At 51.3% G+C, this 17,429-nt stretch overlaps 2 protein-coding genes across 12 annotated transcripts; one reads left to right on the top strand and one right to left on the bottom strand.

The window, feature by feature from the left end:
* Nucleotides 1-9: 9 nt before the first annotated feature.
* On the top strand, nt 10-4,709 carry PPOX (protoporphyrinogen oxidase). 9 transcript variants are annotated; one of them, XM_030842111.2, is made up of 13 exons: nt 16-649; nt 1,119-1,213; nt 1,371-1,505; nt 1,639-1,754; nt 1,934-2,066; nt 2,367-2,511; nt 2,621-2,811; nt 3,471-3,531; nt 3,715-3,833; nt 3,911-4,021; nt 4,121-4,270; nt 4,365-4,407; nt 4,491-4,709. In XM_030842111.2, the coding sequence occupies exons 1-13, from the start codon at nt 466-468 to the stop codon at nt 4,631-4,633; spliced, it is 1,626 nt and encodes a 541-aa protein (XP_030697971.2). In that variant the 5' UTR covers nt 16-465; the 3' UTR covers nt 4,634-4,709. The 9 variants fall into 9 exon arrangements, 8 of the variants coding, with proteins under 8 accessions (XP_060153424.1, XP_060153431.1, XP_060153396.1 ...); XM_060297413.2 differs by having other exon boundaries at nt 15-649; nt 1,934-2,511; XM_030842107.3 differs by lacking the exon at nt 16-649 and adding an exon at nt 698-946 and having other exon boundaries at nt 1,934-2,511.
* Nucleotides 4,710-4,804: 95 nt separating this feature from the next.
* On the bottom strand, nt 4,805-10,805 carry B4GALT3 (beta-1,4-galactosyltransferase 3). 3 transcript variants are annotated; one of them, XM_060297493.1, is made up of 9 exons: nt 10,713-10,796; nt 10,146-10,288; nt 9,742-9,887; nt 9,120-9,394; nt 8,353-8,588; nt 7,224-7,414; nt 6,993-7,115; nt 5,703-5,807; nt 4,805-5,569 (listed from the first exon to the last, which is right to left on the bottom strand). In XM_060297493.1, the coding sequence occupies exons 4-9, from the start codon at nt 9,379-9,381 to the stop codon at nt 5,296-5,298; spliced, it is 1,191 nt and encodes a 396-aa protein (XP_060153476.1). In that variant the 5' UTR covers nt 9,382-9,394; nt 9,742-9,887; nt 10,146-10,288; nt 10,713-10,796; the 3' UTR covers nt 4,805-5,295. The 3 variants fall into 3 exon arrangements, with proteins under 3 accessions (XP_060153476.1, XP_060153477.1, XP_030697991.1); XM_060297494.1 differs by having other exon boundaries at nt 10,146-10,256; nt 10,713-10,775; XM_030842131.2 differs by lacking the exon at nt 10,146-10,288 and having other exon boundaries at nt 10,713-10,805.
* Between the last annotated feature and the right edge of the window lie 6,624 nt (nt 10,806-17,429).

Below are 17,429 nucleotides of genomic sequence, written 5' to 3'. Positions count from 1 at the left end.
GGGGGTGGGAGTGGGGATAGAGGTGCCGGACCAGGACCCGTTGATGCCAAGGTTTGACCACGCAGTGAAGGTTTACATTGGGAGGAAAAGGGAAGGCGAGTCTGACTCGTGAAGCTGTAGGGAAGCCTGGAGCTAGAGCGCAGGCACTGGGTAGATGGGTTTTGCCGGTGTAGGGGGCTGCCCCCTCGAGAGCGAGGTGCCCAAAGACCCCTGTTGATAAACACGGTACGTTGCCGGGCCGCCCTAACTCCCGTAGGTCCAGGCTGTTGCTACCATCAAGGAGCTGTTTATGGAGCCACCTCCCCACGGACCAGCCTCCAGTGTCCCTATCTACTCTCCCTACAACCAAAGCTCATGAGGCCTTCCCTCCAGGGTTCTCAGCCTAGCTGGCCCTGGGAAGCTCGAGCTGGGGAATGCTAACCAGCACGCAGCTCTCGCCGCTCCAGCCTTGAGGGGAAGTCAGTGATGGATACGGATACTCTCTCCAACCTGGCATCGAAACAGTTAACTAACCTCCAGGTCCACAGAGCAACCTTCTACAGGGGCCAACCCTCCGCCTTTGCGGGAGGAGGAGCCGTTGCCGGTTCAGTGTTTTCATTGGTGAGTGTGATCGGGGCCTTCCAGGACCCACCAATCCAGGAGCAGGAAGGTAAGGTCGGGAGTGTGCCGCGAGAATAGAGTGGACGGAGAGTCGGAGAGACCGAAAAACTGGGAGGGGGGCGGGCGGTGAGGCAGCGGACTGAAACTCTAGGCCTAGTGGGGGCGGGCGGGACGGAAAGCGCTTGAGAAGACTGGCGGCAGGTCGGAGCCCAGAGCCCTGCGCTAGCAGATAGCGTGGGTGTGGCCCTTATCCACCTCCCAGCCCCCGCCCCTGGGATGCCGGCGGCATGATGTGTTGAGACCTCTGTCTCCTCCTTTCCCCTCATTTTTCTCGTTCCTCTCGTGGGTGAGTCCTAGGCCCTGGGCGGGGACCTCACAGTTCCACCACCCCATCCGCGGGCTCGGCCTTAGTTTCCCCTAAAGCAGCGAATGGCCGGGGGTGGAACGCGGAACCCGCAGGTTTTCTGGAGAGCAGGGTGCTTCTGGTCAGCCTGTCCGTATCGCCTCCACACCCGCAGGCTTCACCATGGGCCGGACCGTGGTCGTGCTGGGCGGAGGGATCAGCGGCTTGGCCGCTAGTTACCACCTGAGCCGGGCCCCTTGTCCCCCCAAGGTGAGTGCCCCCACTCCGTGCCAGAGGGAGCTTCCTTTAATACTCCTGTCCCATTTCCAGCAAGAGGGAATGCGCCGCCCCATTCCCCTCCTGACCCTTTACGCCGCCGCGGCCGAGGCCGCGGCTATAGGCCGCAGTGTCTCCCTCTTGTCCCCAGGTGGTATTGGTGGAGGGCAGCGAGCGCCTGGGAGGCTGGATCCGCTCGGTACGAGGGCCAGATGGTGCTGTCTTTGAACTTGGACCTCGAGGAATTCGGCCGGCGGGAGTCCTGGGAGCCCGGACCCTGCTCATGGTGAGCGGCTTGTGGAATGCCTAGGAGAGGTTGTGGAGGGACCTTCACTGGAGAATAGAGTGAAGGGGAGCAAGTAGATTTGGTGGTCAGTCCTTTCCTTAGTTTATGCTCTTTCTGAGGACGTGTGGAGCAGGTTTCCGAGCTTGGCTTGGACTCAGAAGTGTTGCCTGTCCGGGGAGACCATGCAGCTGCCCAGAATAGGTTCCTGTATGTAGGTGGCGCCCTGCACGCCCTGCCCTCTGGCATCAGGTAATGCTATCATCTCTTTACTGCCATCCTTCTACGCTTCCATCCTCACATCCTTTCCATTTCCTCATCTTCCGGTTTGTCAGCCCTCCCAGCAAAAGGGGCCAAATGAATGGAAATGACCCCCTGGAGCTGGGGGGTTAAATCAGAGCTCCCTCTTCACTGTGCCTTCCTCCATGCAGGGGGCTACTCCGCCCTTCACCTCCCTTCTCCAAACCTCTGTTTTGGGCTGGGCTGAAGGAGTTGACTACGCCCCGGGGCAAAGACCCTGATGAGACTGTGCACAGTTTCGCCCAGCGCCGCCTTGGTCCTGAGGTAACACCGCCCAGAAGCCCCCAAATCCCTCCCCTCCTAAACCAGCTGCAGATCCCCATACTCAAACCTTCCACTAGGGCCTCTTCTGTATCATCTGAAAACGCCCTCTTCTCTTCATACCCAGTAGTCCCCCCAAACTCAGTGTTGGGGGTGAATGCCTTCATTTCCTTTCCATCTTTCTGTAATAGTGGGACTGCTTTCCAACCAAACCCCACCCCACCCCTATTCTCTGCCAAGCAGGGACAGTGGAAATTAGTGCAACTTATTCCTTGGCCTCTCAATCCCAGTCTCACCCTTAAGGTGGCGTCTCTAGCCATGGACAGTCTTTGCCGTGGAGTGTTTGCAGGCAACAGCCGTGAGCTCAGCATCAGGTCCTGCTTTCCCAGTCTCTTCCAAGCTGAGCAAACCCATCGATCCATATTATTGGGGCTGCTGCTGGGGGCAGGTGAGGGGGGAGTTGGTTCAAGGGTTGAAGATATTAAGGACTGCCAGAGTGAGGGACTGGAAGCAAGGTGTGTTATTTTAATGATTCTTCTCTACTTCCTCCTCTGCAGGGCGGGGCCCACAGCCAGACTCAGCACTTATTCGCCAGGCTCGGGCTGAGCGCTGGAGCCAGTGGTCACTCCGTGGAGGGCTGGAGACATTGCCTCAGGCCCTTAACACCCACCTGACTAGTAGGGGTGTCAGTGTTCTCAGAGGCCAGCCAGTCTGTGGGCTCAGCCTCGAAGCAGAAGGGTGCTGGAAGGTAGGAGAGCCCCCTGGAGTGTAATGAACCTGTCTGTTAGAGTTTCCAACTTTGTCTAAATGCTTTAGCCGGCAGGACTGGAGTTTCTCCTTGTTCTCCTGTCCTAGAAGCTATTTAAATATGGGCTACTCCACATTCCTAGGCCTTATTTGTGGACCTTCCTCCAAGACCTGTTTGATCCAAACCTGTGGATAGAATATATATAAGTGGCTCCCAGCTAGGGGCAAGAACCACTGAGCTCCACTAAACATTTCAGAGTAGCCCACTGGCTTTTGTCTGGCCCACTTCCTGGAGTAATGGGGGGATGATTTTTGTGCTGACTACTTAGTCTGTTCATCCTGAGTCAGCACCCAGTCTCTCTCCTGCCTGGGAAACTAAGGCAAAATTCCCATGATCTCTGTGTCTTTTATTTTATTTTATTTATTTATTTTTTTTGCGGTACGCGGGCCTCTCACTGTTGTGGCCTCTCCTGCTGCGGAGCACAGGCTCCGGACGCGCAGGCTCAGCGGCCATGGCTCATGGGCCCAGCCGCTCCGCGGCACGCGGGATCCTCCCGGACGGGGGCACGAACCCGCGTCCCCCGCATCAGCAGGCAGACTCCCAACCACTGCGCCGCCAGGGAAGCCCTCTGTGTCTTTTAAATGTTTTCTTCCTCTCAGGTGTCTCTAGGGGACAGCAACCTGGAGGCTGACCACATTATTAGTGCCATTCCAGCTTCAGGTAATGTGGTGGTCACCCTCCCCTTCTCCAACCAGGTTGAGGCAACGTAGCTTCTTTCTGGGCCAGCAGGACCATGCCATGCCCCTGAACTGGTCAACCCTGTGGGAGTCTAATCCCAAGGAGGGTTGGTAAAATTGAAGAGTGAATGCCTCCTGAGGCAGGCCTCTGCCTGCTCTCCTCCAGTGCTCAGCAAGCTGCTCCCTGCTGAGGCGGCACCGCTGGCTCGCGCTCTGAGTACCATCACTGCTGTGTCTGTGGCTGTGGTGAATCTGCAGTACCGAGGAGCTCGTCTGCCTGTCCAGGTGTGACACAGAAGAAGGGGAGATGTGGGCTCAACTGGAACTCTTCCCTCCTGACCCAGTCTCTTCCTTTTCTCCAGGGATTTGGACATTTGGTGCCATCCTCAGAAGACCCAGGCATCCTTGGAATCGTGTATGACTCAGTTGCTTTCCCTGAGCAGGATGGGAGTCCCCCTGGCCTCAGAGTGACTGTGAGAGAAGGCAGCTTTGCTTAGTGGGAGTTTCCCAAGAGCTCCTCTGTGCCCCAGCGTAGTAAGGCCAGGCTGGTCAGTGCCGTATTCCCTTTTTAGGTGATGTTGGGAGGTTCCTGGTTACGGACATTAGAAGCCAGGGGCAGTGTCTTATCTCAGGAGCTGTTCCAAAAGGAGGCAGAGAAAGCAGCTGCCACTCAGTTAGGACTGAAGGAGCCACCAAGTCACTGCTTGGTCCATCTACACAAGGTAAACACTCCTCAGCTACCCACTGGAGGCATTGTCTACCCAGGCCTGGGACATCAGTGATAATCTTTCCCTGTATCCCCTCTTCTCTCCCCAGAACTGTATCCCCCAGTATACTTTAGGCCACTGGCAAAAACTGGGTAAGTTGGGAAAGCAGCTGGGCTGAGAAGAGCTGTGAAAATAGACCCCCAGCTGTAACATTCCTTTTATCTTTTCTTCCCAGAGTCAGCTACCCAATTCCTGGCTGCTCAGAAGCTGCCTTTGACTCTGGCTGGAGCCTCGTATGAGGGGGTTGCTGTCAATGATTGTATAGAGAGTGGGCGCCAGGCAGCAGCCCGTGTCCTGGGCACAGAACCTAACAGTTGATCCTCAAACCCCACTTCTTCCTGCCCCTGCTCACAGGGATTCTCTCACCCATGAAAATAAAAGATGCTGGAGCGTGGCTTGGTCTGGCTGTTCTGTCTCCTGTGGGCGTGGGTGGGGTGGGTGAGCAAAGGTAGGTAAAGGGTGCTTAGGATACAGAAAGCAGGAGCAGAGGCAAGACAAAGTCCTTTATTAGAAAATATATCAAAATCCCAGCCCCCTGAGCAAGGTCCAGAAGAGGGAGCTACTCCAGCACTGGCAGAAAGTACCCTGGGAGGGGCTTCCTTCAAACACACTTCCTGGGAACCATAAATAGAATAAATATTCACAGAGGTCCCGGGAGAAGTCAGAACACTCTTCTCTCCATGGAAGAGGAAGGGATTTGGGGTCCAGCCCTGCTCTTACCCCCTGGGCAGGGGACTCCTAGGAGTCATCACAGAAAATCATGACATCAAGGATTCACAGTCATAAGCCCTGGCTGGTGACCCTAGAAAGAGGGACCCCCAGGGCTAGAGGAGCCCAGCTCCAGTCCAGCAGTGAGGAGAGGCCCCTGCCCCCAGCACGGCAGTAGAGTTCATTTCCCCCACATCCCCTCTAAGAGCAGTGAGGAGCTGAGGGTGGGGAGAACACAACTCTTCTGATTCAGTTTCATGATTAAGGAGGAGTCAGTGTGAACCATGGGGAGCTGTGTGGTTGGCAGCAGGCAGAGGGTCGGGCCTGGCTGGGGGCCGGCGCTGCAGCATCTCCTGACGGAAGGCCTGGGAGGAACCAGGTGGGTAACGGGGACCAGAGGGAGTCTGAGGACCCCGAGGGTCAGTTCCAATGTCTGCTGTGATGTTGGTATAGAGAGGGCCCAGCTCTCGAGCCAGCAATCGGTATGTCAGTGAGTTCATCCCATCTTGAGTCCAGGAATTCCGGGTTCGGACCAGGAGGTCAAATCTGAGGATTAGAGATTGGAGACTAAGACCTGGAAAGGAACAGCCAGGAATCTAGGAACCTTCAGGAACTGCCTGGCTAGGGCGCAGAATCCTGAGGATCCAGTAGTAATTCCCAGGCAGCCCTCCCATCCTACCTGTGGGGATTTTCCTCGTTGCCCTTATCTCCTCGGTGCTTCACCATCTTATAGTGTCCCACAGATGTGGGGGGCCGAGAGATCTTCATCCCAGCCAGGCGTACCCTATGGGAAAAGTGAGGGCAACTTGGAGGACCCAGAGCAGAAGAAAGCTGCTGACAGGTGAGCAAGAAGAGCTAAGGCTAGCAAGGATGGAATTGCACGTTTCTTTACACAAAGAACAGCTATTGCTAACTAGGCAGAAGAAGTGCCAAGTACTGGAAGGGGAGAGAAAGTCAAACACAAAGAAAGAAATGGCTGAAGAGAATGTAAAAGCCTGGATGTATCCAGATCCTCAGGGCCTACTGCCAGGCACCCTGGGGCCTTTAAACAATTGGCAGAGGTAGATTTGCACCTCCCACCTTTGCTTCCTAAATGGCTCCCAGGAGCTGCCCCTGCAGTCTGGAAAGGACCGGGAGAGGAGCCATTTTCTCAGAAAGGGAGGGCAAGACTGGGAGTCACAGACCCAAGCTCAGCGATTCTTATTTAGACGAGTACTCTGCCACATCCCCTAGCCCCCACCCACATTAAGAAAAGAGTGGAACCAAGTAATCAGGACCTGGAAAGAAACAAACTCCCACTCTGACCCACAGAAGCAAGAAGTGAAGATAGCCTGGGAAGGTACTGAAAGAATACATACATTTAGAAATTGCTGGGTGCTTTACACACATACAGAAGACAAGAATTCATAGAGATGTCATGCCCGAGGACAAAGGGGGAGGAGAAGCAGTGGGTCCAGCATATCAATTTCAAATAGTCAAATGACAGGAAATTGGGTCAGCTGAGGCTGAAGGTCAAAATGTTTCACATGCTAAAAATAAGCTGGCATCATGCCAATGGCCCAGGCTTTTTTTTTTTTTAAAAAAAAAAGTGGTTCTGGGCTATGTGGAGCCTCTCCTCTCCTCTCCCAGCCCTGAAAGGAAGTGTGGTTTGGATGCAACCCTAGCAGAGGCAGGACTAAACTGTCTCGAGGCCCCTTTCCAGCTCTGGAATCCCATGATACTATAGTCTACTGATCTGATCTTTCCCAGGGACATTACTAACCAGATCTAAGAGACTGAAGGATAAAAGAATGGGGAGCAGCATGCAAAGCCTGACCTGGGTAGACTGAAAAGACTAAGGGAGAGGAATGGGCACAGTGCAGCATCAGGGAGCTAAAAGTTAGTGGTAAAGGACTATGGCTAGGGGTGGTCTCACAGGACAGTGATCCAGGCTGGGGTTAGGGAGGGAGGTGGTGGCAGGAAGTCTGACCTGGTAGCAATGTCATCATCCTCACCACCCCAGCCCCAGTATTCATTGGGGAAGCCATTCATCTTCAGATACTGGTCAGGAGTGAGCGCCGAGACCCCTCCAAAGTACTGGGGGTACGGGAGGCTGGGGAGAGAAACATCCTTGGATTCCACAAGTCCTCTGGGGGGCCATCCCCCCTTCTTCCACTGGGTGGTGGAATTCCTGCTTCCAGTACCCTCTCACGCCCTCTACCTGTATCCAAACTTGTTCATGGCAACAGCAACATGCCGGGGTCCTCGGGGGTCACACACATACAGATTGTGGTCGTTCTCTGGCAAGAGGTCCACATCATGCAAGAACAAGCAGTCCCATTCTTCATCACGCAGGGCCTCCCGCACCCCAACATTCAGCAGCTTTGCCCTGTTAAATGTTCCATTTCCAGCCTGGAAGATAATGGCGGAGGACCAAACTAGGTCTATAGGTAGCATGGAAAAGAAGCATAAAAGTGAAAAGAGGGAAATCAAAGTGGGATATGGGACAAGGAGAATGAAGAGAAAGACAACGTCTTTGTTTTTTCATTCAACAAAAAATTTTTTGAGCATCAGTATGTGCCTGACACTTACATGCTGCTATTTAGCATTTAATCCCGACAACAAACCAACCACGTGGAACAGGTGGTATATTAGTTATCACTCTTTGCCTCATTTTAGCAGGTTGGGGATCCTGCTCAAGGTGACATATGGAACAAGTGGCAGAAGCCAGAATTTTAGCCCAAATCTATCCACTTCCAAATTCAAGAACGGAAAAATCATGGAAGATTATAGGACAGTGGGAATATCCTTAAGGAGAAGTATGGGACTAACACGTTGGCAGAGCAGTGCCAGCTGCTGCTTTCTTTTTATATATGTGTGTGTGTGTGTGTATATGTATTTTTTTTTTTTTGGAGGGGGGCTGCATTGGGTCTTTGTTGCTGCACGCAGGCTTTCTCTAGTTGCGGTAAGCGGGGGTACTCTTTGTCGTGGTGGCTTCTCTTGTTGCGGAGCATGGGCTCTAGGCGCGTGGGCTCAGTAGTTGTGGCTCATGGGCTCTAGAGTGCAGGCTCAGTAGTTGTGGTGCACGGGCTTAGCTGCTCTGTGGCATGTGGGATCTTCCCGGACAGGGCTGTGTCCCCTGCATTGGCAGGTGGATTCTTAACCACTGCCCCACCAGGGAAGCCCCCTGCTTTCTCACATTCAACAGTCTGACCCTCTTTTTTTTTTTTTTTTTTTTGTCTGACCCTCTTAAAATTATTTCAGGGATCCATTATATGAGAGTGGAGTGGAATTTGTTTGAGGCTTCCTTATAAGAAAGAAAATCAGAAGGGTATGGGAATTGGGGGTACCTGGTGGATGACATAGATGCCATAAGCAAGCTGCTGGCGTTGCAGGAACGGGTGCAGGTGGTAGAGCAGCAGGCGCAGGTGGTGCTCCCGGGCACGATGGGGCACAATGATGGCTGTTCGGGACCGGGGCTCACACCCTGCAGGGCGGTACCGGCCCCCCGGTTCCACCCGGGGATTCCTCTCCACAATCTCTGCCAGTGACGGCACTGGGCTAAAGGACACGGACACGGGACCCACTGTTGGGAGGGAATGGCAAGGTCAGGGATTAGAAGGGCAAGAAGAACTGTCCCTGGCAGTCTTATTCTGGGGCTCAGCTCCCCCAAGGGCTTGCTCAGAAACCTCACAAAACCTTGAGTTCCCCATCACTGGGACAGCTTTGCAAAGTCTGGAAGGTGAAGGCTCCTTACCTAGCCTACCTTCTTATTTGAGGGTTCCATAACTCCCCCCTGCCTCACAAGGTTAGAAGCTTACAGTTAGGGGATGGAGAGAACAGATGGACTTCCAACTAACTCACTAGACTAGGAGTGATCTACAAAAGAAGCAAGTCCTAGCCCAAGGCAAGAAGAGCCCATAAATGGGCTGTGGCTCAACCCAAGAGCCCAGTCGAAACTCCAAATTTAGAGTCCATTCTATCACAACCTCAGCCTCCCTTCCAGTTACGTGAGCCTCCTGTTCTAAGACCCACTCCTGCCATCCTATGCCTGTCCAAGCCTCCCTGTCCCCACACCTTGGCCTCGCCTTCACTTCTGCCTTCCTTCTGCACTCACCTAAGAGAGGAGATCGTTCTGGACAGTAGGGCAGACCTTGAGGAGCTGGGGGGCCCCCTGGGGCAACAGGGGCCCCAGGCAGGTGACTGAGGTTACTGTAGACATCATGGGGATGAGAGTAGTCAAATGTCGGCTCCTGCTCTCGGCCAAATAGAGCGCTGAGGCTTCGGAAGCCCCCCAGCGACAGGTACATCATGACAGCCAGCTGGGAGCCCACAAGCAGGGCCAGAGTGCAGGGTCGCTCCAGCAGCCTCCGCAGCATCCTGGGGTGTAGTCTGGAGAGGGAGAGAGGAGAGTGCTGGGGCAGGCAGGAAGAGAGCAAGCCAGCAGAACGAGATCATTGGGCATGCATGAAGGCGGTGCCAGGGGTACAGAGGAAAAGAACAAAGTCACAGAAGGGAGCACACAGATGTATGGAAAGAAATAGAATGCTACCACTATCAGACCTACCACCTGTCACTTCCAGCCCAAGTTTCACTCTCCTCCACCCCTCCCTCAAACCACTCCTATCACCTACTATCAGTCCCCAAGAATGCTTACATCATTCATGTCCCAAGGCCATTTCAGAGCATTCTCTGGAGAACCTCCCTTCCAATTTTAGAGGGGGTAGAGATAGACTCACCTAGGTTCAAGCTGTCTTCTTCAGGATCATGGGGACTCCACGGGGTCCCGGGGGAGCAGAGATGTGAGGCATTATATAAAATTGGAAATGTCACAGAGGACAGAGGAAGGCTCCATCCAGCACTCCAACAGCAATCTTAGGACCAGCTGAAACAGAAGTGGTCAAGGATAGCCAGCCACCCGCAGAGGGGCAGACATGAGGATCAGGGTGAAGCCGGTTTCCCAGCTGGGGAAGGGAGGGAAAGTGGTTGGAGAGAAAAGGGGTGCAGCAGTAGATGCTAGGTCCCTGGCCTCTCCCCCATAACCCTCTAGTGTGTCAGATTCACTCTGTACTTAACCATCCTCCACCCCAGCAGGACCAACCTATTTGGAGAGTGGGGAAAGGGAAGCTATCGGAGATCTTACTTTCGCCAGGGGTGAGGCAGTCTTAACAGGACTGTGGAGTGGCCTCAAGAGAACCCAGGGAGGCGGAGGAAACTGGCTCCTTTCCGTTCTTCACGTTTCTGGGAGCTAGCTCTGCAGGTGCAGGGAGCGTGACCACCTGGGAGCTGCATGCAAACAACCTTGCAGCGCGGCGGGGAATAGGATGGGGGTAACATCCCCTACCTTTTTCTATCTTTCCCCGGTCCTATCGGAGGTGGGGATCAGGGGTTATTGGTGAAATGAGATAGGGAGATGGAGGGCTGGGCAGAACCTGTCAGAGGTACCTGGGCTAGCTCACCTAGAGGGGCGTGGTCAGCGCTCTGCAGGGGCTTACAGCCCAGTTGTTTCGGAGCACCCTCATCCCACCCCAATCTCCTCCTGCGTTTGCTCTACCTTGCAATGTGAGCCCACCGGCCTCTGTCCATACTTGCACTTACGTCCCCCTCCCTGCTCAAGGCTGTCTCCAGCCTTTACCCAAAACTTCTCACCTTCCCAATTTCCCGAACCTTTCTCCCGTGCCTCTCACCCCACCAGCCCCAGACCACACACCTGACCTTCTGCAGCCAGTCTTCACCACCACCCCGACAGCCGGAAAGAAACCGCTGCCGCCATCTTGGAAGCGGGAGCTTCGGGGGCGGGGCCTCGCGTCACGAGGCGGGGCCTAGGGTGGAGCCGCCCCGGCCCGCGAAGCGCAGGGTCTGAGCCCCGCGCGGCCTGTGGGGCACGGGTGAAGGTACCGCGCGGGCTTCTCGGGGCTCGATCCCTCGGGAGAAGGCGCGGGGGCTCATCCCCACCGGACCGACTTCCAACGGGATTCCACCCCCCACCCCTCACCCCTCACCCCTCACCCCTCACCCCTCAGACTTGTGAAAACATCAAGTCAAACCAGGACCTTTCTCGGGGCCAAGACGTACTGAGAGGCCGGTGCATCGGAAGACCTGACTATCGCCCGAAGTTGACCTGAGCCCCTTTCCCAGTGTGTCAGCGGCGCCCCCTTTAATCTAGTGCCACTTATCATCAAAATTATTTCTTGCTCAGGGTACATCGTTGCAGACTCCTCTGGCGCATTTTTGTATCCCCAAGGTATCCCGCAGGCCTTGAAATAGAAACGGTTAATAAAACAAGGAAACGTTGAGTGTGGAGGGAACGGCAGCGTCCGCTTTAATGTAAAAATGTGTTTCCCCAGTTGTTAGAGTAAGATGGACGCTTCGTTAATATGCAATATGTTTTATCTTGTGGCTTCTACTTAGAAGCAGAGCATCACACTGAGGAAACTTAAATAACTCGCAGTGTCTGCCTCAAAAAGCTCATGTTCTTTTGTGCGGGGTCGGGGTGGGGGTGAAGGGGGTCAGGGTAGTTGTACACAATATAGTGTGATAAATATGATAGCCTAAAAATTGCACCTCGTTCACAAGTTGAAGTTTGGAAAAGGTTTCCCAGAAGAAATGATGACTAATGGGAAACCTGAAGGACTTGTCTATAGCATGTCCTTCTGTTTTATAAGATTCAGTCTCCATGGAGCTATTTTACAATTCTGTGTAGGTTAACTGATCCACATGCAAATTCTGTCCTGTCTGAGAGAGGTTCAATTAACCCCCTACTCCCCTCCTCACCCCGCCCCCCCCCCCGCATTGTGGGAAAAACAAAACAAAACAAAACAATTTTGCCTCCATTTTCATATTTCTTTATTTCTGATCTGTAAATGTGTCTGTTCTTTAGATTTTTTTTTTAACGAGTTATAACATCTGCTGGTTTCCTTATGAGTTAAATAAAATCTTTAACAGGTGTTCATTTTTATACATGTATTGACAAAAACTCTCTCCTTGACCAAATTTTAGACAGGCTCCCCTGAGCCCTCTTTTCTAATAGACCTCATCCTTGGGCCTATAGCCATTTTTATCAAGAATCCTGCTAAGTCACTTTAGCAAGAATCCCCTCACCCTTAATTTCTGATCACCCTGGCCTGCCTTTAGCAAGAATTCTAAGTTGGTTGAGCAAGAGTCTCCCTACTCTTGATGTAATTTTCTGTCTACTGACTCATTCTGCTCATTGGCTATAACTATCCACCTGTCCTTAACTGTATTCAGAGTTGAACCCAATCTCTCTCTGATTGGGATAGCCTTGGCACCTACTGCAATAGTCCTGAATAAAGTCTTTCTTACCATTTTAACAAGTGTCAGAATAATTTTTTCTTTAACAGTGTGAGAGTCATAATTTTACCCTTTTCTGAAAATTATCTTTTAACAGGTGAATAGCGTTCTAGACACAGGAAACCACAGTGCAAAAGTCTGGAAATGAGGAAGAAATTAGGGAGCTGGGGAAATTAAAAAATGGATCAATAGGCTAAACGATAGAGTCAGGGGAATGGTGAAAGATGAAACTGAAGAGGTAAATAGGTGACAGATAATGAAAGACTCCATAAACCACATTGAAAGAGATTGAGTTTTATCCTGTGGGCAAGAAGAAAGCCTTAAAGCGCTCTAAACAGAGAGTGCTACGATCAGAACTAGGAATTTTACTCCGGTGGAAACGAGGAGCATGATTGGAGTGGTCAAGACTGGAAGCAGGGACCTATCAAGGAGGTTACTGCAGCAATCCAGGAGTGAGATGAAACTCATGCAAAACAAGGTAATATCAGTGGGACTGGAAGGAAGAGGACACCTTTGAGAACTTTTAGGAGGCAAATAGGACTTGGTGATTGGCTGGATGTGTCAAGTCAGGGAGTTAGAAGACTCCAAGAGGACTCCCAGATTTCTTTTTCTTAATTAATGAATTAAGTAAGTAAGTAAGTAATTTATTTGGCTGTGCCTGGTCTTAGTTGTGGCATGTGGGATCTAGTTCCCTGACCAGGGATAGAACCTGGGCCCCCTGCATTGCGACCACAGAGTCTTAACTATTGGACCACCAGGGAGGTCTCGACTCCCAGATTTCTAATGTGGATCACTGGGTGGATGGTGGCGACATTTAATGAGAAACAAAACTTAGAAGAGGTGGGCTTCCCTGGTGGCGCAGTGGTTGGGAGTCCGCCTGCCGATGCAGGGGGCACGGCTTTGTGCCCCGGTCCGGGAAGATCCCACATGCCGCGGAGCGGCTGGGCCCGTGAGCCATGGCCGCTGAGCCTGCGCGTCCGGAGCCTGTGCTCCGCAACGGGAGAGGCCACAACAGTGAGAGGCCCGCGTACCGCAAAAAAAAAAAAAAAAAAAAAAAAACTTAGAAGAGGCACATTTGGGGGAAACAGTAGAGATGACATGTTAAACTTTGGACCTCATGAGTTTGAGGTGCCTATGGAGGCTCAGAATTAGATAATACTGGATTTGAATACAATGGCAGCTTTGAAACCCACTGGCTGTGTGATGTTGAGCAATACACTCTCTGGGTTTCATCCACACAGTGAACCCATCTTAAGTGGTTTTGTGATAATTAGTGAGAATTATGGAAAAGGGCCAGCAGACAGCAGATATTCAATACATCTGATTTTGAGCACAAAGTAAGAGCCAAGTAAAAGCCCTCATTTTTTGTGTTTTTTTTTTTAAAGATCTCACTGTGTAGTGGAAAAGACAGACATACAGAAACTTGAAATGTAGTTCTTCTAGAGGACCCTTCCTCAGCCTCTGCTCCTCCACGGTGTTCTACTGTTGTAAAACTGACTTCACCTTCTTATCCCTCCTATCTACCATCTTCTGATAACTCCTCTACATTCATTTGCAAGCTCCCTGTTTTCAAGAACCTTCATCTCTACTCTTTTTCACCCTGGCCGCATCCTGGGCTTAGTCATCCCCTAGAATTGCTAGTTTCTGAAACCTTAAATTCTGATATGCTGGTTTCCACCACAACATCCGATCTTTCTGTATTCTGAAGAAATCCTGGGGCCTCTAGAGGCCCAGTCATGACACACAACATAACCGAAGAAACGCAGTCTAGTAATAAAAAAAACTAATTTAACATAATTTAAATCTTTACTTAGTTTCTCAAGGAAACATCAGAGGATGGGGGAGGGGAGAGTGAAGCAGGAGCACATTTTAATACACAGCTCAATGTCTTTAAAATCCTCTCTCCCCCACTTAACATTTTCTACCGAGATGGTAGCTTCTCCCCAAAACTACCCCTTCCAACTCGACTCAGTTGCTTTACAGTATTATCCACCAGCTTCAAGTCTGTTCACTTTACTTTGATTTTGCAGAGCAGAGCAGAGCCTGGGAGCTGAACTAGCAAGCACACCTTCCACCACTACCCTACTCTCCAAAAGCCCTTATAGCTTACTTCTAGAAGGGGAGGCAGACACCTCCTCCAGGAACACTTCCTTGACCCCATATTCTATGCGCCTCTTCTACCATGGCACCTATCACACAGGTCTGGAATCTTTGTCTTACCTGAGACTGTCTTAGCCACCAGACTATGAACTCTGAGGACAGAGACCATGTCTTCCTTTTTATTATCCCCTGAAAGTAACCTACAACTTTTGGCACAAATTCTACAAAATAGCCCATTTTAGATCTGACCTAGAAAGTTCCTTGGTATACTTATTTTCTCAGGCCAATGCAGGAGTGGGAAGGGAACAGGGAACGGAAGAGATTTGAGGGGAAGAGAATCAGCATGTATTGACACTTACTAGAAGCCACACACAGGGCCAAGCATTTACATCATTATGTTCTTAAGTTCTGACAACCTCTCCATAACGCAGGTGGTAATATACCCATTTTACAGATAAAGAAACTGAGGCTCACAGAGATCAAGTAATTTAAGATCATGCCATTACATCCTGGCTCTTGCAAAGCTTAGATTCAGTCTGACTCCAAAAATCTGTGTCCTTTCCAGACACTGTGAGAGAATGATTTGATTCTAGTTTATAACAAAATGGCTTATTTATTGAACAAATAAGTGGGATGAACAATTCATTCTCACTGGGGAATTAGGTCAGTTAATATATTTCCTCTGACCCGTTTTCAGGCCCCAGTTCTCACATTTTCAGCTTCTCAATGCTTATTTGCATCTACATTATCAAGAGAATGTGCTACTGTATCTCTATGGAGTTGGACATGTGTATGTCAATGTGTGTCACTGCTTGTGTATTTGTCTATTACTGGGTTTGTAGGGCCTGTTATTGGTTGCTCAAAGACTGTGAGGGATGCCTTCAATCTACACTTCCTCCCCTCCCTTTCCTTCCTAAAGCTACTTAAGTACTCTGGGCCTGTCCCCATATAAGGTCCTATCCGAGGAAGTTGTTCGGAATTGTTGTTCCCCCCCTCCCCTCATCTGCCTCTTTCTGAGCATTTTTAGAACTGGTGGTTTCCTGCAGCTGTCAGCTGGTTACTCTTGCTGCCAATGATTTTAGCTTGCCCCCAGCGACAGTCAACGGGGAAGGTGTTCAACTTGTTCAGAAGCATCGTCTGAGCCAATAAAATGTTACTACGTTAAGTTCTACTTTCTTCCCCCTTCCTCCCCCACAAGTCCTGACCGATGGGATGCTGGTTTTGTCAACTACTATCAATCTGGTATTTCAGAAAACAAAACACTGTAATACCGTATGGAGATTAAACAAGTGGAGCCAGAGATGGAGTAGAAACGTAACCGAGTAGCTGGTCCCACGGCACCCCTCAGGAATGCTGGCTCTCTCACCCCCACCACACAGATAGGGGTTGGACAAATGCCCAGATTTCCTCCGCTCTAATCACTGAAGTCGAGAATCTCAGGGACAGAAAGGACTTAGAGAAATTGGCCCAACACACAGTTACTGCTTCGACCTCTTCCCCCACCTTGAACACACAGGCACACTTGCCATCCCATAAAATAGTTGTCCATCTCTCCTTGAACTTCTGCAGGGATGGGGTTCTCTCAGCAGTCACCGACTCTTCTTCCTCCAGCTCATCACCATTCTTTTTCCCTTAAGGACCAGATACTTGAACTGTCTCCATGCCTTCTTCCTTCCTGTTATTCCTGTTTCTCCTCCTGCTTGTACACCCACATCCCAGCTCAGACCCATGAAGGCAATAATGCCCTCCCCACATCCATAGCAAGAACTTGTTGGACCCCTGACATCGGGATATTAGGCAGTCTACAGCCTGGGTCTGGGAAGGGTGGTATGGGCGAGAACATTCCAGGAAGGGGTGAGGCCTTGCTAGGGATTTAGGGCCAGGATACCCATCAATTCTCTTTGAGGAGCAGCTCTGTCTTCTCTTCTCTTTCACTGTATGCCTCCCCCCGGCCCCCACCCATCCAATCACACAGGTGTCCCCTAAACTCAGTAACTTTCTGGGAAAAACGGCTTCATGGCAGTCAGAAGCTTACTCGGTGAGTAAAGGGTTTTCTCTTAAAATAATTTATATAAGTGATTTATTACCGTAGGCACTAAAGAAATGTAAGAAGGGCTACCGTGGTTACCTGTTCCTCAAGGTCCAGCCCAAGACTCACCCTCCTTAACCCTCATAGCCCATTAAGCCCAGGCATCAATCTCTACGGTTCAATTTGCCTCATCATACAGTTCTTTGTACCATCCAATATTTCTCTTTGAAGAACCTTCCCCCAGATTGCAGTGAGCATCTTTATGTGTGTGTTGTTGGCGTTTGTACTTTACATCTACTTAGCACAGAACTCCGCTTATAGTACCATCAGCTCATAGTATTAAGGTCTGTCTATAAACATGTTATTGGTGGTCCAATTTTGCTAATCAGATGAAACAGTTGAAGATCGCTCTGGCCTTGTCCCACTCTCCTGTTTCTCCCTCCTCTAGCCTGGTTGGTAGGAGGACAGGAGGAAGGGCCTGGGCCCAAGCACAGCAGTGGGGGCCATGCATACGGAAGAAAGGAGGCCGAGCAGAGCAGGGGGCTGCCCTGTTCCCAGTGCTGCCAAGGGAGTAAATGCCATACTTGGTGGTACAAAGTCCAGGGCACCGTGTAAGGCGCTGCCTCGTACAGAAGTTGAGCAGCGAAGCCCAGCCCCAGTGAGCAGAGTGTACACAACTGCTACACTCTCCACGGCTTAAAGTCCAGGGCACCGTGTAAGGCGTTGCCTCGTACAGAAGTTGAGCAGCGAAGCCCAGCCCCAGTGAGCAGAGTGTACACAACTGCTACACTCTCCACGGCTTGCCTTAGTCCCCTAGTCCCAGCACTATATCCCGAGCAGTACTGGGCAGCCCAGCTAAGAGCTACTACGGCAGAGTGAAGCACCCCTAGTTCCCCCATTTCCCCCTCTTCCACTCCCTCCTCAGGGTCTTCTTTACCTATAGCTCCTCCTTCACCTCCACATTCAGCCCCTCTCCAATCCCTAGCA

This window comes from Globicephala melas, chromosome 1 (genome assembly GCF_963455315.2).
Source record: "Globicephala melas chromosome 1, mGloMel1.2, whole genome shotgun sequence".
NCBI lineage: Eukaryota > Metazoa > Chordata > Mammalia > Artiodactyla > Delphinidae > Globicephala > Globicephala melas.
The sequence above is the reverse complement of the archived record's forward strand: the minus strand, read 5'-3'. Positions and strand labels throughout refer to the sequence as shown.